Source organism: Cydia strobilella, chromosome 20 (genome assembly GCF_947568885.1).
Source record: "Cydia strobilella chromosome 20, ilCydStro3.1, whole genome shotgun sequence".
Classification (NCBI taxonomy): domain Eukaryota; kingdom Metazoa; phylum Arthropoda; class Insecta; order Lepidoptera; family Tortricidae; genus Cydia; species Cydia strobilella.
This window is the reverse complement of record NC_086060.1, coordinates 3,616,677-3,630,517: the sequence shown is the minus strand read 5'-3', so window position 1 is coordinate 3,630,517 and position 13,841 is coordinate 3,616,677. Positions and strand designations below refer to the sequence as shown.

At 37.9% G+C, this 13,841-nt stretch overlaps 1 protein-coding gene across 1 annotated transcript; it reads right to left on the bottom strand.

The window, feature by feature from the left end:
- Window positions 1-1,141: 1,141 nt before the first annotated feature.
- On the bottom strand, window positions 1,142-13,537 carry LOC134750740 (venom allergen 3-like). The gene is made up of 9 exons (XM_063685982.1): window positions 13,412-13,537; window positions 12,499-12,584; window positions 11,852-11,933; window positions 11,195-11,276; window positions 10,932-11,103; window positions 10,086-10,311; window positions 2,954-3,114; window positions 2,102-2,244; window positions 1,142-1,284 (listed from the first exon to the last, which is right to left on the bottom strand). Exons 1-9 carry the CDS (start codon window positions 13,535-13,537, stop codon window positions 1,142-1,144), a joined length of 1,221 nt encoding a protein of 406 aa, XP_063542052.1.
- Between the last annotated feature and the right edge of the window lie 304 nt (window positions 13,538-13,841).

Here is a 13,841-nt window from a genome sequence, read left to right as displayed (position 1 = left end):
GTATTTCAAATATATAAACAAAATTAGAGGGAAAATGTCAAGTTTTGTATATGCGCTTGGCGAAATAAAGCTTGTAACATATTACGCATATGCCTACGCATGGCTAAGCTACGGCATCATCTTGTGGGGAAATAGTACTGACGCACCAGATCTCTTTATAATCCGAAAAAAAAAACTCGTCCGCATACTAGCAAACATTAAAGTACCGGATACATGCAAGCCACATTTCCAAAACCTTAATTTACTGACTCTACCAGGAATTTATATTCTAGAAATATGTAAGTTCATAAAAAAAATATTGGTATGTTTAAAAAACGAGAAGAGGTCTTATCTAGAGCTCACTCAGTTAGGCAGAAAAACATGATTATGCTGCCCTTATCAACATTGAAAATGCATTCAAAAAGCACATACGTAATGGCAATAAAAAATTTCAATAAATTACCAGCCGAACTTCGAAACAAAGAACTATACTCTACCTTCATAAGACGTCTAAAACAATTACTTGTCTCAAAAAGCTATTATACAATAACTGGGTACTTTGATGACAATTTAACTATATAATTCTAGTTCTAATAACGACTTGACATTTAACCATATACTTTTTAGTATTTAATTTATTAACATTCTAATTTGCTATAATTATAAAAATTATTTCTTGACGATAATTCACCAATGTTATATATTTACAACGAATTGATTATTATTATATTTCCATTGAAAGTACCAATTTAAACATATATCTTGTTTTGTAATTTTTGTATAAATTAAATTTTTAGCTTTAACTAGTTTTTAAGACAGTGCTACGCCCTTGCAGGGTGACCATGTACTAAATCTCTATGTAACACCTTTAATAACCATGGTTTTTGCATGAAATAAATGAAATGAAATGGATCTGATGATGCAGTCGGAAGGTAGCAAACGGGCATGTAACTCCTCTGGCTACGGGGACTACTTAACATCAGGCGGTCGTATGCTTGTTTGCCACCGACATATTATATAAATAAAAAGTATGTACTTCCGTAAGAAAAAAACTAGTCGCGCCTAAAGAAGTTTTACTTGAAAAAAAAAACGGAAGTATTCGATGGAAAAACACAAACACATCGAGTTTGGGTTCATTAGAATGGATTCGAAAAGTTCTTACTTACGGGTTAATTCTTTCACTCTTCTCCGCGAGACTCCTATATTCTTCCTCGTCTATAATAATCTTCCTCCCACTAGTTTCTGGAGTAGTTATGGTAATAGGTTTAATTTTAACTCTCAGCTTCCTGTGTGGGGCTTTTGTTGCTGAAAATTGTACATATAATGGAAACACAGTCATTTTCATGTTTTCTTTGCGCTATTCCATATAACCCACTACACAGTGTTACTTAAGGCTGTTCCCATACCCAAATGAAATTAATTGAAAAATAAATATTTTTATTTTCATTGTGTGTAGTGTGTAGTGATCAATTCTATAATGGCATTTCATGAAATGATCAATTTTTATGATCCATTAATTCCATGATGATGATAAACATAGTCTGAATTTTATGAGATTATTTTTTCGGCTCGGACCCTAATTTGTTAAATAAAAGCCTTTGTCTTATTTTATGCAGAACGGTCAGCTCCCGCCTTCACGGCACGTGCAAAAGCAACAATTTCTACCATGATAAGATTCAAATCTATATAGAAGCTTTTTAGAAGAACAATCAGCCACGCCGGCGGCAAAAACAACAGGATATTAATTTTGGAGATAACAAAACTTGTTATTTCCGAATAGGCTGTTTCATGAATTTGAACCAAATAAATAGGGTAATGAAATTGGTTTTAAATGGTTTGTTTCCGTTTACTTTTTTATGACGGCGTTTTAGCAGTAGCAGCAGTATGCTCAAAGGACACAACATTTTGTTTAACAGATTAGGGCCACTTGCACCATCCCGCTAACCCGGGTTAACCGGTTAAACCTGGAGTTACCATGGTTACTACAATTTGACACTGGGTTATAGGTTTAACCGGTTAACCCCGGGTTAGTGGGATGGTGCAAGTGGCGCTTGGGGTCAGTCGAAAAAAATCATTTAATAAAATTCATATATATGACATAATATATATTTAGTATATTTACCTTGTTTTAAAGGAGTAATGTAATCTGCATCATCATCGCTGATGATTTCGTGTTCATCTAGATATGCTCCCGTGGTCCATTTTTTCGCTGTGGCGGTTTCTTCGATGTCTGTTTCTTCGGTCGGTTTCAATCTGTTGTTTCCCCTTTACGGAAAAATCAAACGAAGAAAGTAAATGTACCTACGTGTTTTTCACAGACATAGGTTCAGTACCTCAAAAGAAAAAAAGAAAGCTTGTGAGATCACTCGTGCATCTGTCCGTCTATCACTTCCTATTTGCTCCGAATCTACTGCTCATAACTAAGTCTGTGACCCAAAGACGGACATATTACGTAAATAAATGATTTTGAAACATATATACATATATACGTTTTTTGGTGGGTAGCGATATGAACGAAATTTGGCATGGAGATAGTTTGAGGTCCGGAAAAGGACATAAGATAGTGTTTATCGATCATAAGCATCATGTCACGCTAACGAAGTATAGTAGTACTAGCACACAATAAATTCTGTTTTAGTTAATAAAGGTGTTTTGTCAAAAATTTCATTTTTGATACAAGTTTTACTGACTGTACTTTTCTTACCACGGGCAACTCATACTTATTCCAATTCTAACAAATCTAACCACAATTAGCTTGCGTTGTTTTATCACAGAGTTCCTATGGCCACCTCCTGTCTCCATCACCAGATCAGCTCGATGTCGTATTTGTCATGCGATTTACATATGTATGCAAAATTTCAGCTCAATCGGAAATCGGGAAGTGGGTATTTAGCTTCCAAGATTTGACCCACACTAAATAACAGGGCAAAATAAATAAAAGCTTGTAAAAATGTGTATGAAAGCTTATACGAACCATTCGTCTTCCCTGTACCGTTTTGGCTTCCCAGTTACCACCGCGCCGAGTTTCTTCAAATTCTCCTGCAAAACCTCGGAGTTGCCTTCCTCGTCATCATAATCCGACTCATCCAGAACCTCTTCCTCGACCACTCGCGAGTTCTTGATTTGTTCTTTTACCTTGGGACCAACATAAATATAATTTGGATTTTTTTTAAATTGAAAATTCCTTTTCCAGAATTTTAGGACTTCTTGAACTTTTTGGAAACTCCGCAACTTGCACATGCACATCTGTATCTGCAGCCCAACAAGAAAAAATAGAAATTGGGGGGTTCCAATGAACATAAGCAGGTAACATCAATATTACATAAATGATGGTTGAAAACAGCTACATCATCATTCACTTGCCCTTTTCCCATCACTTGAGGTCGGCGCAGCATGCTTTTTCCTCCTTCTTCGTCGTTCGTCATCTCATCATTCACCTGCTTTCTTTTCCTACATCTCTCACACAATCCATCCATATTTTCCTTGGTTTTCCTTTACTCTTACATCCCTCCACATAATCCACATTCATTCCCAATACCTTTCGCTTCACATGACTCATCCCTCCGCATCACATGCTCGTACCACGCCAGGTGATTTGATCTGAGTTTTTCGGTTATGGGTGCAAGTTTCAGACTTTCTCATCTATTAATTCCCTATTCTATCCAATCTCGTCACGCCACACATGCATCTCAACATTCTCATCTCCAAACCGCTACAAATAGCTACATAGTTCAAAAATTATTAGTAGGCCTCAAAGAACCTCGCCAGACAGATAATGAAGGTATTTGGAGCAGGCTTTCTGGAACCGAAGTTAGTCAAAACGCGGCCCTTGAGCTCCATCATTCGACACATGGTTCTCCATGTGTCGAACAAGCTCTTATATAGACACAAAACTCAGGTCTTGGGGGCAATAATCTAAAAGATTCCCATGGATTGAAGTTTATTTCGAAAGGTCCCCGAATCCTAAAGATAAGATAAGGAAAAAGGCTATTGCACAAGTCAATAACACATTCACAGTGACATAAAAATATATAGAGTACAACAGCGAGTACCTGGGTGAACATTACATTAAATAATCTTAAAAATAAATAAATTACAACAGAAGTTATATTTTCGGTTGATATACGTATAAGTAATTTTTTGGATATTTAAAGGGTAAAATACTGAAAAGATACCTAAGGTACCTACTTTTTAATCGTCTGCTAGACGGTCGCACTCTGGGCTGAAATTCGGCTCTCATTGACATAGAAACCGAAGTTGTTATTTTAATTATTATTTTGATTGAAATAGGTTCTGCCCATCATTGCTATGCTAACCTATTAATTTCAGATGATTTGGCACCAAGAGTGTCGAGTTATGTTGTTGTTTAAAAAAAATGTAGGTATGGAGCAGGAACAAAAAAAACGGTGTCTATATCAATAAGTCGAATTTCAGGCCACAGTGGGTCGCCGACAAGACTCAGACGGCGCGACCTTGGTCTGTGGGTCGTCGTGAAGCCGTCTGAGTTTTTTGGCTAGACGGTTGGCCGACCACAGTGTGCTCAGAACTCGCGGATGGACAACACGGATTGAAAGCCCGCAAGATGGTCCGTAGACTATCGAAATTGCAAAAGTTTGGCGTGGCATATTGCAATTGACATAAGACAAGAAAAAAGTAAAGTGTATGGATGAAACGCTGGCTTAATAATCGGCGTTTGCCGAGTCATTTAAACTAAATGAATTTGCTGGACTACGATGATATTTATAACTTTCTCAGAATGGAGAGGAAAGTATTCGATGAATTATCAGAAATGGTACGATTTCTGATAACGAAACATAGTAGTGAAAATAAGGGATTAAAGAGACCTTAGATCAATAGTTTCACGTCAACTGCGGTCGAAAGTTATTCCAGAAACTTTTTGGGCAATTTACAAGGTATTAAGAAAAACATTTAGGGTAAGTTACAGATTATTTATTATTGTAAATGTATTTGTACATGAACAAGTTTGGGAACAAATCAAATTATTTTATTAAATATTTTGATTTGTTTTTCACCACTGGAGGGCTTCGTCACTTTTTCTTTAATATATGACATCTATTACAGTTTTTAGTATTTGTACATGATTAAACCAATATATTTTTAATTACCAATCACCGATAATTTATTTATAAGGGGGTAGAGGAGGGTAAATTTTTAGTTAAATTTTTGTATAGTGGGCTCGACTGTCAGACTTTCGAGATCGAGATTAATTTCGACGAGATCTAGATTTGACAAAGTAATTAAAAATATGTTAGTTTGATTTAGTGACGTTATTATATCACTGGACCTCCTCAACCTGTGTTGTGTACTACTATATTTAAAATCGAGATTGCATTCCCTAATTACAAAAATGTCCAAAGGCCAAAGCCACGATGATAAGACCTCATATAAACGTCCACCGAATATCAATTAAATAAAAGCACGTTGTTATTTGATAGAAATAGATACATTTATATAAGAATCGTCACATGAAACCAACATAAACCAAACCGCTGCGATGGTATTGGCCTTAAATGTTTCATTCTTTCAACAACGTTTCAACTGATAATATAGCCACTAAAACTCGCTGAGACTGCAGGTCGAGTCTTAGCCGGCGGACGGATAGTCAGTCGGCCCCTTTAATTTCAATTTCTTGATAATATATAATTGAATTAACTATATCACTGCATTTCACAGCATGTGATAGCTCTTAGTATAGTAACAAAACTGGTAGACACTAATCGCCACTTGCACTAACCCTCTAACCCGGGGTTAACCGCGGTTAAACCTGGAGTTACCATGGTTACCGGTTTAACCGCTTAACCCTTTGTTAGTGAGATAGTGCATGGCGCTAAGAATTTTATTGCAGAAATTATGTGAAGGATATTGCTTCGTATTCATAAATAAAATTTTAAAAATTAAAATTGTTTACGTTAAAATGTGAAGAATTTTGTTGATAAACTGTGTGTCTAGTATATTGAAATTAAGTCATATATATTTTTAAAATGACGTTATATTAATACCAGCACAACGAAAATTGATTCCAATAAGAAAAACAAACCTTCAGACTTTTTTTAATTTTAAGTGATTAATTTTTTATTTTTTTGAAATTATTTTGCTATTATTTTTTATTGAAAATTTAACAAGAATTACAACATTATAAGTACCTTAATCTAATGTTTCGCCAAACTGTAAAACAGTTTGTTGGCGGTGCGCTCTAAAATAATCTTAAACTAAATAGGTACATTAAAAATTAAGTAACCAGTTAAGTATAGCATTAGGAACATTTATACTTATGAAGAAACCAATTGCACTGATTCGGTTATGTTCGTATTTTTAAATAATTTGTTATATTTTAATTTGAATGATTTATTTACCCTATTTATTTTGAAGACAGTTTTACACTGGTATCAACATTTGTATACGCACATGATTTTCTGTCAATATATTTGTCAAAATTAAATGTCAAATTGTCACGTTGAGCAACACGACCGGCTCTGACGAACCCCGGCGGGCATCTAAATCAATGGAGTATTTTGACAGATATGGCGAATGTATGGCCTATAATATTTATTATTATTTCATAAATCATAAATCATTTATTTCGTGATACATAATAACATTACAAAGAAAATTAAAAAAAAACATACTTGCAGTGTTTACCACGAAACGGGCTCGCCTCAGCATAATGCCGACCCAAGTGTCAGCGCTGATCTTCCGGCGAGTCCATTTGTGGGCCACGATCGCAGCTGTACGTAACGGCACGGCCTCGTAAAATTGAACGCTTTAATTTCCTTTACTTATTTTTTGTCTTATTATTATTATTAAGAGGCAAAACAGGAAAAGGCTGTAATGTTGTAGTCCAGTTATCTGGCTTTCAAAATCTCACGATTTTACAACTTAAGCATCGTTTTTTTTTATAAACATTTTTCGCTGATTTTGCTCTACGCATTCTTAATACTTCGATACTTCATTTGCCGGATCCGACCATATCGTCGTGGACAATTACATCATAATCATCCATGTCAAAAGAGGCGGAAGTTGATGAGTGGGGTTCAGGCACATGTAGGTTAAGAAGTTGTGTGTAAGGATGTGACACTTGGCTATGAATGGGAGAATATGTGACAGGTAAAAGTGATGCGGAAATAGGGTTTTCCATTTCAGTTGTCGGCGGCGGCTGGACGCGAAGTGTATAGCTGATATTAGGTGACGTATTTATTACTGTGTTTTGGGAGGGATCAAAGGATGGAGGGGGCTTTTGAGTCGGAGTCGGAGGTGACTCGATGGGATGAGATGAATTGGTGATAGGCGTGGGATGAATGGATCGCGAGGGAGGCGGAGGTTGAGTGTAGATGTGAGTACGTGAATATACTATAGGTAAAGACGCTCGTTGAGTAGTTTGTGGAGCATACACCAATATACGATAGTGCTTCTGGGGCTGAGGTAATTGATGGAAGGAAACATTGAATGACGAGTGAGGTGACTGGGTAACTTTGGCCGAGGAAGGAGATTGTATGGCATAGGGCGAGGAATGATATTGAGGAACATGGCTGTGAGCATGACGAGGATTAGCTTCTATTTTTGAATCAGGGGTTAATTTATTTCTTCTGGCGAGAAAAAGAACATCAGAAATAAGCTTTTCGGCTACTTCTCGCTGATCAGATGAGATTAATTCTAATGTTTCGCCTACGTACATTTGAAATGCGTTCGTGTGAGGTGACTGGGTAACTTTGGCCGAGAAAGGAGATTGTATGACATAGGGCGAGGAATGATATTGAGGGACATGGCTGTCAGCATGACGAGGATTATTAGCTTCTATTTTTGAATCAGAGGTTAATTTATTTCTTCTGGCGAGAAAAAGCACATCAGAAATAAACTTTTCGGCTACTTCTCGCTGATCAGATGAGATTCGTTTTATTGTTTCGCCTACGTACATTCGAAATGCGTTCGTTTCCTTTTTATTTTCTATTAATAAGGTCACCGATGTAGTTAGCAATTTCTGTTGTTGTGTCGATTTTACATAACGATTTATCTGTTTTATGCTTTTTACACTAGTTTCGGTTCGGCGTCCTTCCTGTAACAATAAAAAAAAAGTAGAATTAACAAACCGCCAACCAAGATTAATAAATTCCTTCCGACTGACCCACTGTTCTCTACCTTCCACTGTAGTCATACATCTTAAATTTTATTTTATAACTGCTTTCTACGCAAGACGAATGGGAAGCGACTGCACATTAATTTGAAAATCAGTGGCAATTCCATAATTGTGTTGGCGGGAAACATATTTTGATACTACTTAAACCCACCTGTTCGGATATGATGGTCGTTCTTGTATACGTGATAGGTATCTTTTTTAATCTCGCGGTCTTAAAAAGGTTTTTATAATGTCAGAATCCATTCGAGAGCTTATCTGAATGGCTAAGGGCTAAGTTGTGCACTCCACTTTTTTGGAAGAATTTTATGTTCTCAGAATCACGAGCTCTTTCGATCCTTATTCCTAATCTCACACCATCCTTTCATCCCTCACAAAACACAGTAACAGCTACGTCGCGTATCAGCTACACATCTTCGCGTCCAGTCGCAACCCCAACCCAAATGCAAAACCATAATTCCGCATCACTTTCACCTGTCACATATTCTCCCATTCATAGCCAAGTTTCACATCCTTACACACAACCACCTACCATACATGTGCCTGAACCCCAAGATCACTCATCAACATGCGAGCCTTCTGACGATAGTGTAAATATCTTCGACGATACAGATTATCGGTGTTTAAAAATTAAATTATTAGGTATTTATTCGCATGATCATGTTATAAATATATTTACAATAATAAATAATTTGTAACTTACCCTGTAGGTTGACCGACAAGTTTCTAGAATTTCCGAGAGCAGTTGATGTGGAACTATTGCACTATATCTAAGATCTCTGTACCCCTTCCTGCGGCTGTGTATTTGTATCTGTATTTGTATTTGTATTTAAATATCGAAGTGTAGCGATAAGCCGTTCTTCAGCAGACAGCAGGTTTCATATTTGTATCTTTTAGTGATCCGAGGTCGCACCATTTCTAATAATTCATCAAAGACTTTGCTCTCTATTCTGAGAAAGTTATGAATGTAATCGTAGTTCAGCAAATTCATTAAGTTTAAATAACTAATACCGTTTTATAAGCCAGCGTTTCATCGATACCCTTTTTCATTTTTTTCCATTCTTATGTCAATTGCAATTGCTACGGGCCATTTTGCAATCCGTGTTGTCCGTCTGCGAGTTCTGAACACACTGTGGTCGGCCAACCGTCTAGCCAGAGGGCACACCGCGTACACCGAAGTTCGCAAATTGCGGGCAACTTTCTCTTTTACTCGAATTCAGGCGTAATTAAAGTGACAGAGAAAGATGCCCGCAATTTGCGAAATTCGGTATTCGCCGTGGGCCCTCAAAACACTCAGACGGCCATCACGACGACCCACAGACCAAGGTCGCGCCGTCTGAGGCTTGTCGGCAACCGTCTAGCAGACGCTTTAAGCGCGTCCTGCACTGCAAGTTAACGTTTTGCCACAGTAAATGAAACAATAGGTAATTGATTTGTATGACACATAGATACTTGAGAACAAATCTCGTGTCAAAATTAAAACGTAGGTATAAATTATAGTAACAATATAGTAAAATATAACAATATGGTACCTAGGTATATTGGCCAGACTAAGAAGCATAGCGTTCACCAGAGGGTAAAGAACACATAGCGGCTGTTAAAAATCGCCAAGTACACAAATCCGCAATGGCTGAGCACTTGCTGACAACTGGAACGAATCACTGGATTGAGCTACAATAGTTTTATATAAACCCAGTCCTCTCCACCGAGCGTCACTTTATTGTTGAAACCGGGGGATCTATCTTCGGACCAGTCCGCGGATGTTTTTACTGTTGTGTAATAATAATAAACATTGAACAAAAACGGGTAGTTGTCCCGACTTGTCAGGAGATAAACGTCGTGGCCTCTCCATTTTTAATTTTTTTTTACTGACACATTACGCCTTTTTCTACTGACAAGTTCGCTGTGCCAGAGTCTAATGATTACCTAAGGTAAGTAAATACACAATGGTACTAACCGAGGCACACAACAGCGGGAAGTTAGACCTCGCTTTCCTCCTCGTATGCTCCGGGCACGGCCCCACTTCCCCCGGGACAATCGTCTTCTCTCCAAGCATGTTCGTATGAGAGAAGTTACAGACGAGCAGCAGACGAGGGTAGTCTTCGCCGTGGCGGACGGCGCCGCAGCCGACCGCACGGAGCGACCATACTGCGAGTTGGCTGAAGTGGCCCCAGACTAGGCCTCTGGAGAAAAAAGGGGGAGTTTATACAAGAAAATAGGGTTTTTTTCTTTTTTTTATGAATTAAAATCTATCTTGACCACAAATCATCTTATAGTAAGTTACGTCTTATATTGATAAAAGTAAATGATCTCCCCTACTAGGTAGATACGAGCATCTTAGGTAGTTCTGTCGAGCATTGTGAACCATTAGTATCAATAACTGAGCTAGAGTATTCCGTCTGCCTTCAAAAATGTCAGATATAACCACAATTTCCCTAGTTAACTTAGTTATTACTGACTTTTCGGTAATTCTGAAAGGTTTCACGAGTTGATGCGGTTCTACCCGCCGCCGCTCGCCCCACCAGGCGTCGAACACGCGTCGAATGCCGCGCTGATCAGTTCGTAGTTGTCGCTGAGATGTCGCCATCGCACTTCTAGCTCGTAGGTACAAGTAACTATCTGAAGATGATGTCACTTACTTGTCGCTAATTCTGAAAGGCTTCACTAGTTGATGCGGTTTTCCCCCCGCCGTTCGCCCCACCAGGCGTCTAACACGCGTCGAATAGCGCGCTGAGCGCTCAGTTCGTAGTATAGTATTCGCTGAGATGTCGCCACCGAACTATCAGAAGGTGCTGCCACTTACTTATTGCTAATTTTGAAAGGCTTGACGAGTTGATGCGGTTCTACCCGCCGCCGCTCGCCCCACCAGGCGTCGAACACGCGTCGAATAGCGCGCTGAGCGCTCAGTTCGTAGTTGTCGCTGAGATGTCGCCATCGCACTTCGCCTACGGATTGACCGGCGTAGGGGTACCGAACTAGAAACAGGAAAAACGGTCAATTAAAGTATTACCTAAGAGTCACACGAACCGCTAACACACTGTATGAGATGCATGCTTAAATAGTTACCTGTCGCTCTGCATTCGTCATGGACAAAGTAGCATTGGTCAGCCAATCTCTGAGCAAGTCTCGCCAACTCGACGTCCCATTCCTATAATGAATTTGTTTTATTAGGTAATACCTTTACTTATAAAATTATAGGTAATAAATTTATAATTTAGTCACCAAGTGGACGCCGCAAAATAAGCGCGGACGTGGCAGGCCCAGGCGGAGATGGCGGGACGACTTAGACACCTTCACTAATAACTGGCCAGAAACAGCTCAACAACGGGAGGCATGGAAAACAAAACGAGGGGAGACACTACAGGCTATTAAAAAAAATATAAACTGCTAAAGTCATCTTTATATTGAGCTTCGAATGTTACATTTTCACAATTTGAACAGCATCCTAAAAATGGTCAGACCAATAACCGGTATCTTGGTACCTACTGTCCCTATGTCATTAGGTAACTAAACCTATTATCTAGGTAATCTGTGACTAAACTAAATTGTGGAATCACTTATTTTCACGATGCTCAAGGTATTAAATATTAATTATTTTGAAGTACTGAAAACCGAATACTATATACATAAAATAGTTAGTTAAATAGGTAGGTATACGGCCCACGATCATTAAAGGCCGAAGTATACCGAAAGCGTAATGGCTGTAAGTGGGCAGATACTCACAACAAACATCATGACCTGCGGAGTCGGTATGTGTTTGCCTCCTCTAACTCTCTCATGGCCTGCAGCGATCCTCTGCCTCCGTCTGAAATAATTATTCACCTATTTGGAGTAACACTTTGTGGCTAATCGCCACGCATCCAAACACACCTCTTGTCAAGGAAAAGTAAAAAATCCCATCAAAAACATTTTCATGTAAAATGTTGCCAAGACGAAACCATAACCATAGAGCCAAGCTTCTAGCTCTACAAGCCCTAACTTCACAAACTCTACACCTTATTCAAAATATGTGGCTAATAAAAATATATAAAATAAAATAATATATATAAAAAAATATGTAGGTCTATGACCTATGACATCCTATGATAACTTGTGGTAAAGTGATCGTGTGGGTTAGTCTCAATAGTTCATGTATTATTATTGTTATCGATATGTGATTAATGGCTACTGATGTACCGTCGAAAAGTTTCTAAAATTCCGAAATTTCCACTTGGAAACATTCTCATTGATTGTCATATATTTGTATATCAATCGATTTTTTTCGTTTCTAAAATGAAAGCTGTCTCCGGTGATTTTTTCTAAATTTTTCGAAAACTTTCCGCAACTACAGATCTACTGTATTAATGGCAAACGAATATAACTTAACTGACTTGTTTATGAAATTAGTGATAACATTTCGAAGTTCAGCGGTGAAACGAATCCTCGAGTAGTTTTGACAGTTAGGCCCCGAACCTGCCTGTAACAAATTAGCGTAGTTAAGGCGGTTCCCTGAGCCAGAATGCGAAAAATCTTATATGATCATGTTTTTCTAAGAGGCGTTGATATTCGTAGACGTGGAAAAAATATATGTAGTTTTTTACTATATTATCTTTAATTACATAGCTTCCGATACACGAATTATGACACTTCGCTCGATACAAATAATTCCCAAAGTAACCTCTTACTCGGACTTTTAGTCTAACTTTACTCGATTATTTATTATGTGAAAAAACAAAAAAAAAGAAAAAACAATCTTAACTTAAATAGTAATTTCATAGCTTTCGAATTTCGATATTCTATGGTAACGTTTTTAACCCTTAAATGCATAATGATGTATATATGCATCGTATATTTGATGGTCCGTGGCTCAATATGCAGCTATCCAAAATCACATTTATTACTTTTATACAGCATGACACATCTATTTCAATGTATTAAAAAGTTATACAAAAAATCATGCATTTAAGGGTTAAACTAAATAAAAATCGACAAAATTCGACCAAAATTGACACTTGGCGCGCATGATCTTTCCCGCTCTTTCTTGCGAAATGTGACAGTGACAGCGACAAACGTAGTGTAGTACCTATACGCACTTTACGACTACCTACAATCTCCAGCCACGCTGCTTCAAAACTGTGACGCTGCTCTGTCTGCAATTTTCTCAAGAATTGTAGTTTATTGAGAAAACTTGGTAATAAACTTGCTTGGTAATAGTTTGGTTACTTGGTAAACTTGGTGGTGGTTGGTCATTAATATTAGTAGATCCATTTCTGTAGGTATACCTAATATCTGATGTTATCTTACCACTGGAAACTGGCAGGCCACATGCTGGCCTTTCCCTAGACAGAGGTGTGTGTAGCGCCCCCCGCAGTATTGCTGCTCGTCCTCAGAAGCCAGAGTCAGGCCAACCAACAATATCAGTAGATACATTTCTGGAATATAATACAATAAGTGTGGCTGGACTTCACATTAGCTACTTGCCTTTAATCATTTCAATGGGAAATGTACGAACTTCGCAATAAACACTGATCATTAATCAATGTGTAGTGTCGGTACTTTGTGCATATATAATAGAAACCCCATGAATGTATGTACCGTGCTTCATAGACAGGTTCAGGGATGTTGCGGATGCTGATTTTTAAAGGCTCACTTCCGCGGAAGCGGGTGTCGAGATATACCTACGCATAAAAAACTTCAAATATTACACTTTAGTAATTTTTATTTAAAAAAACGA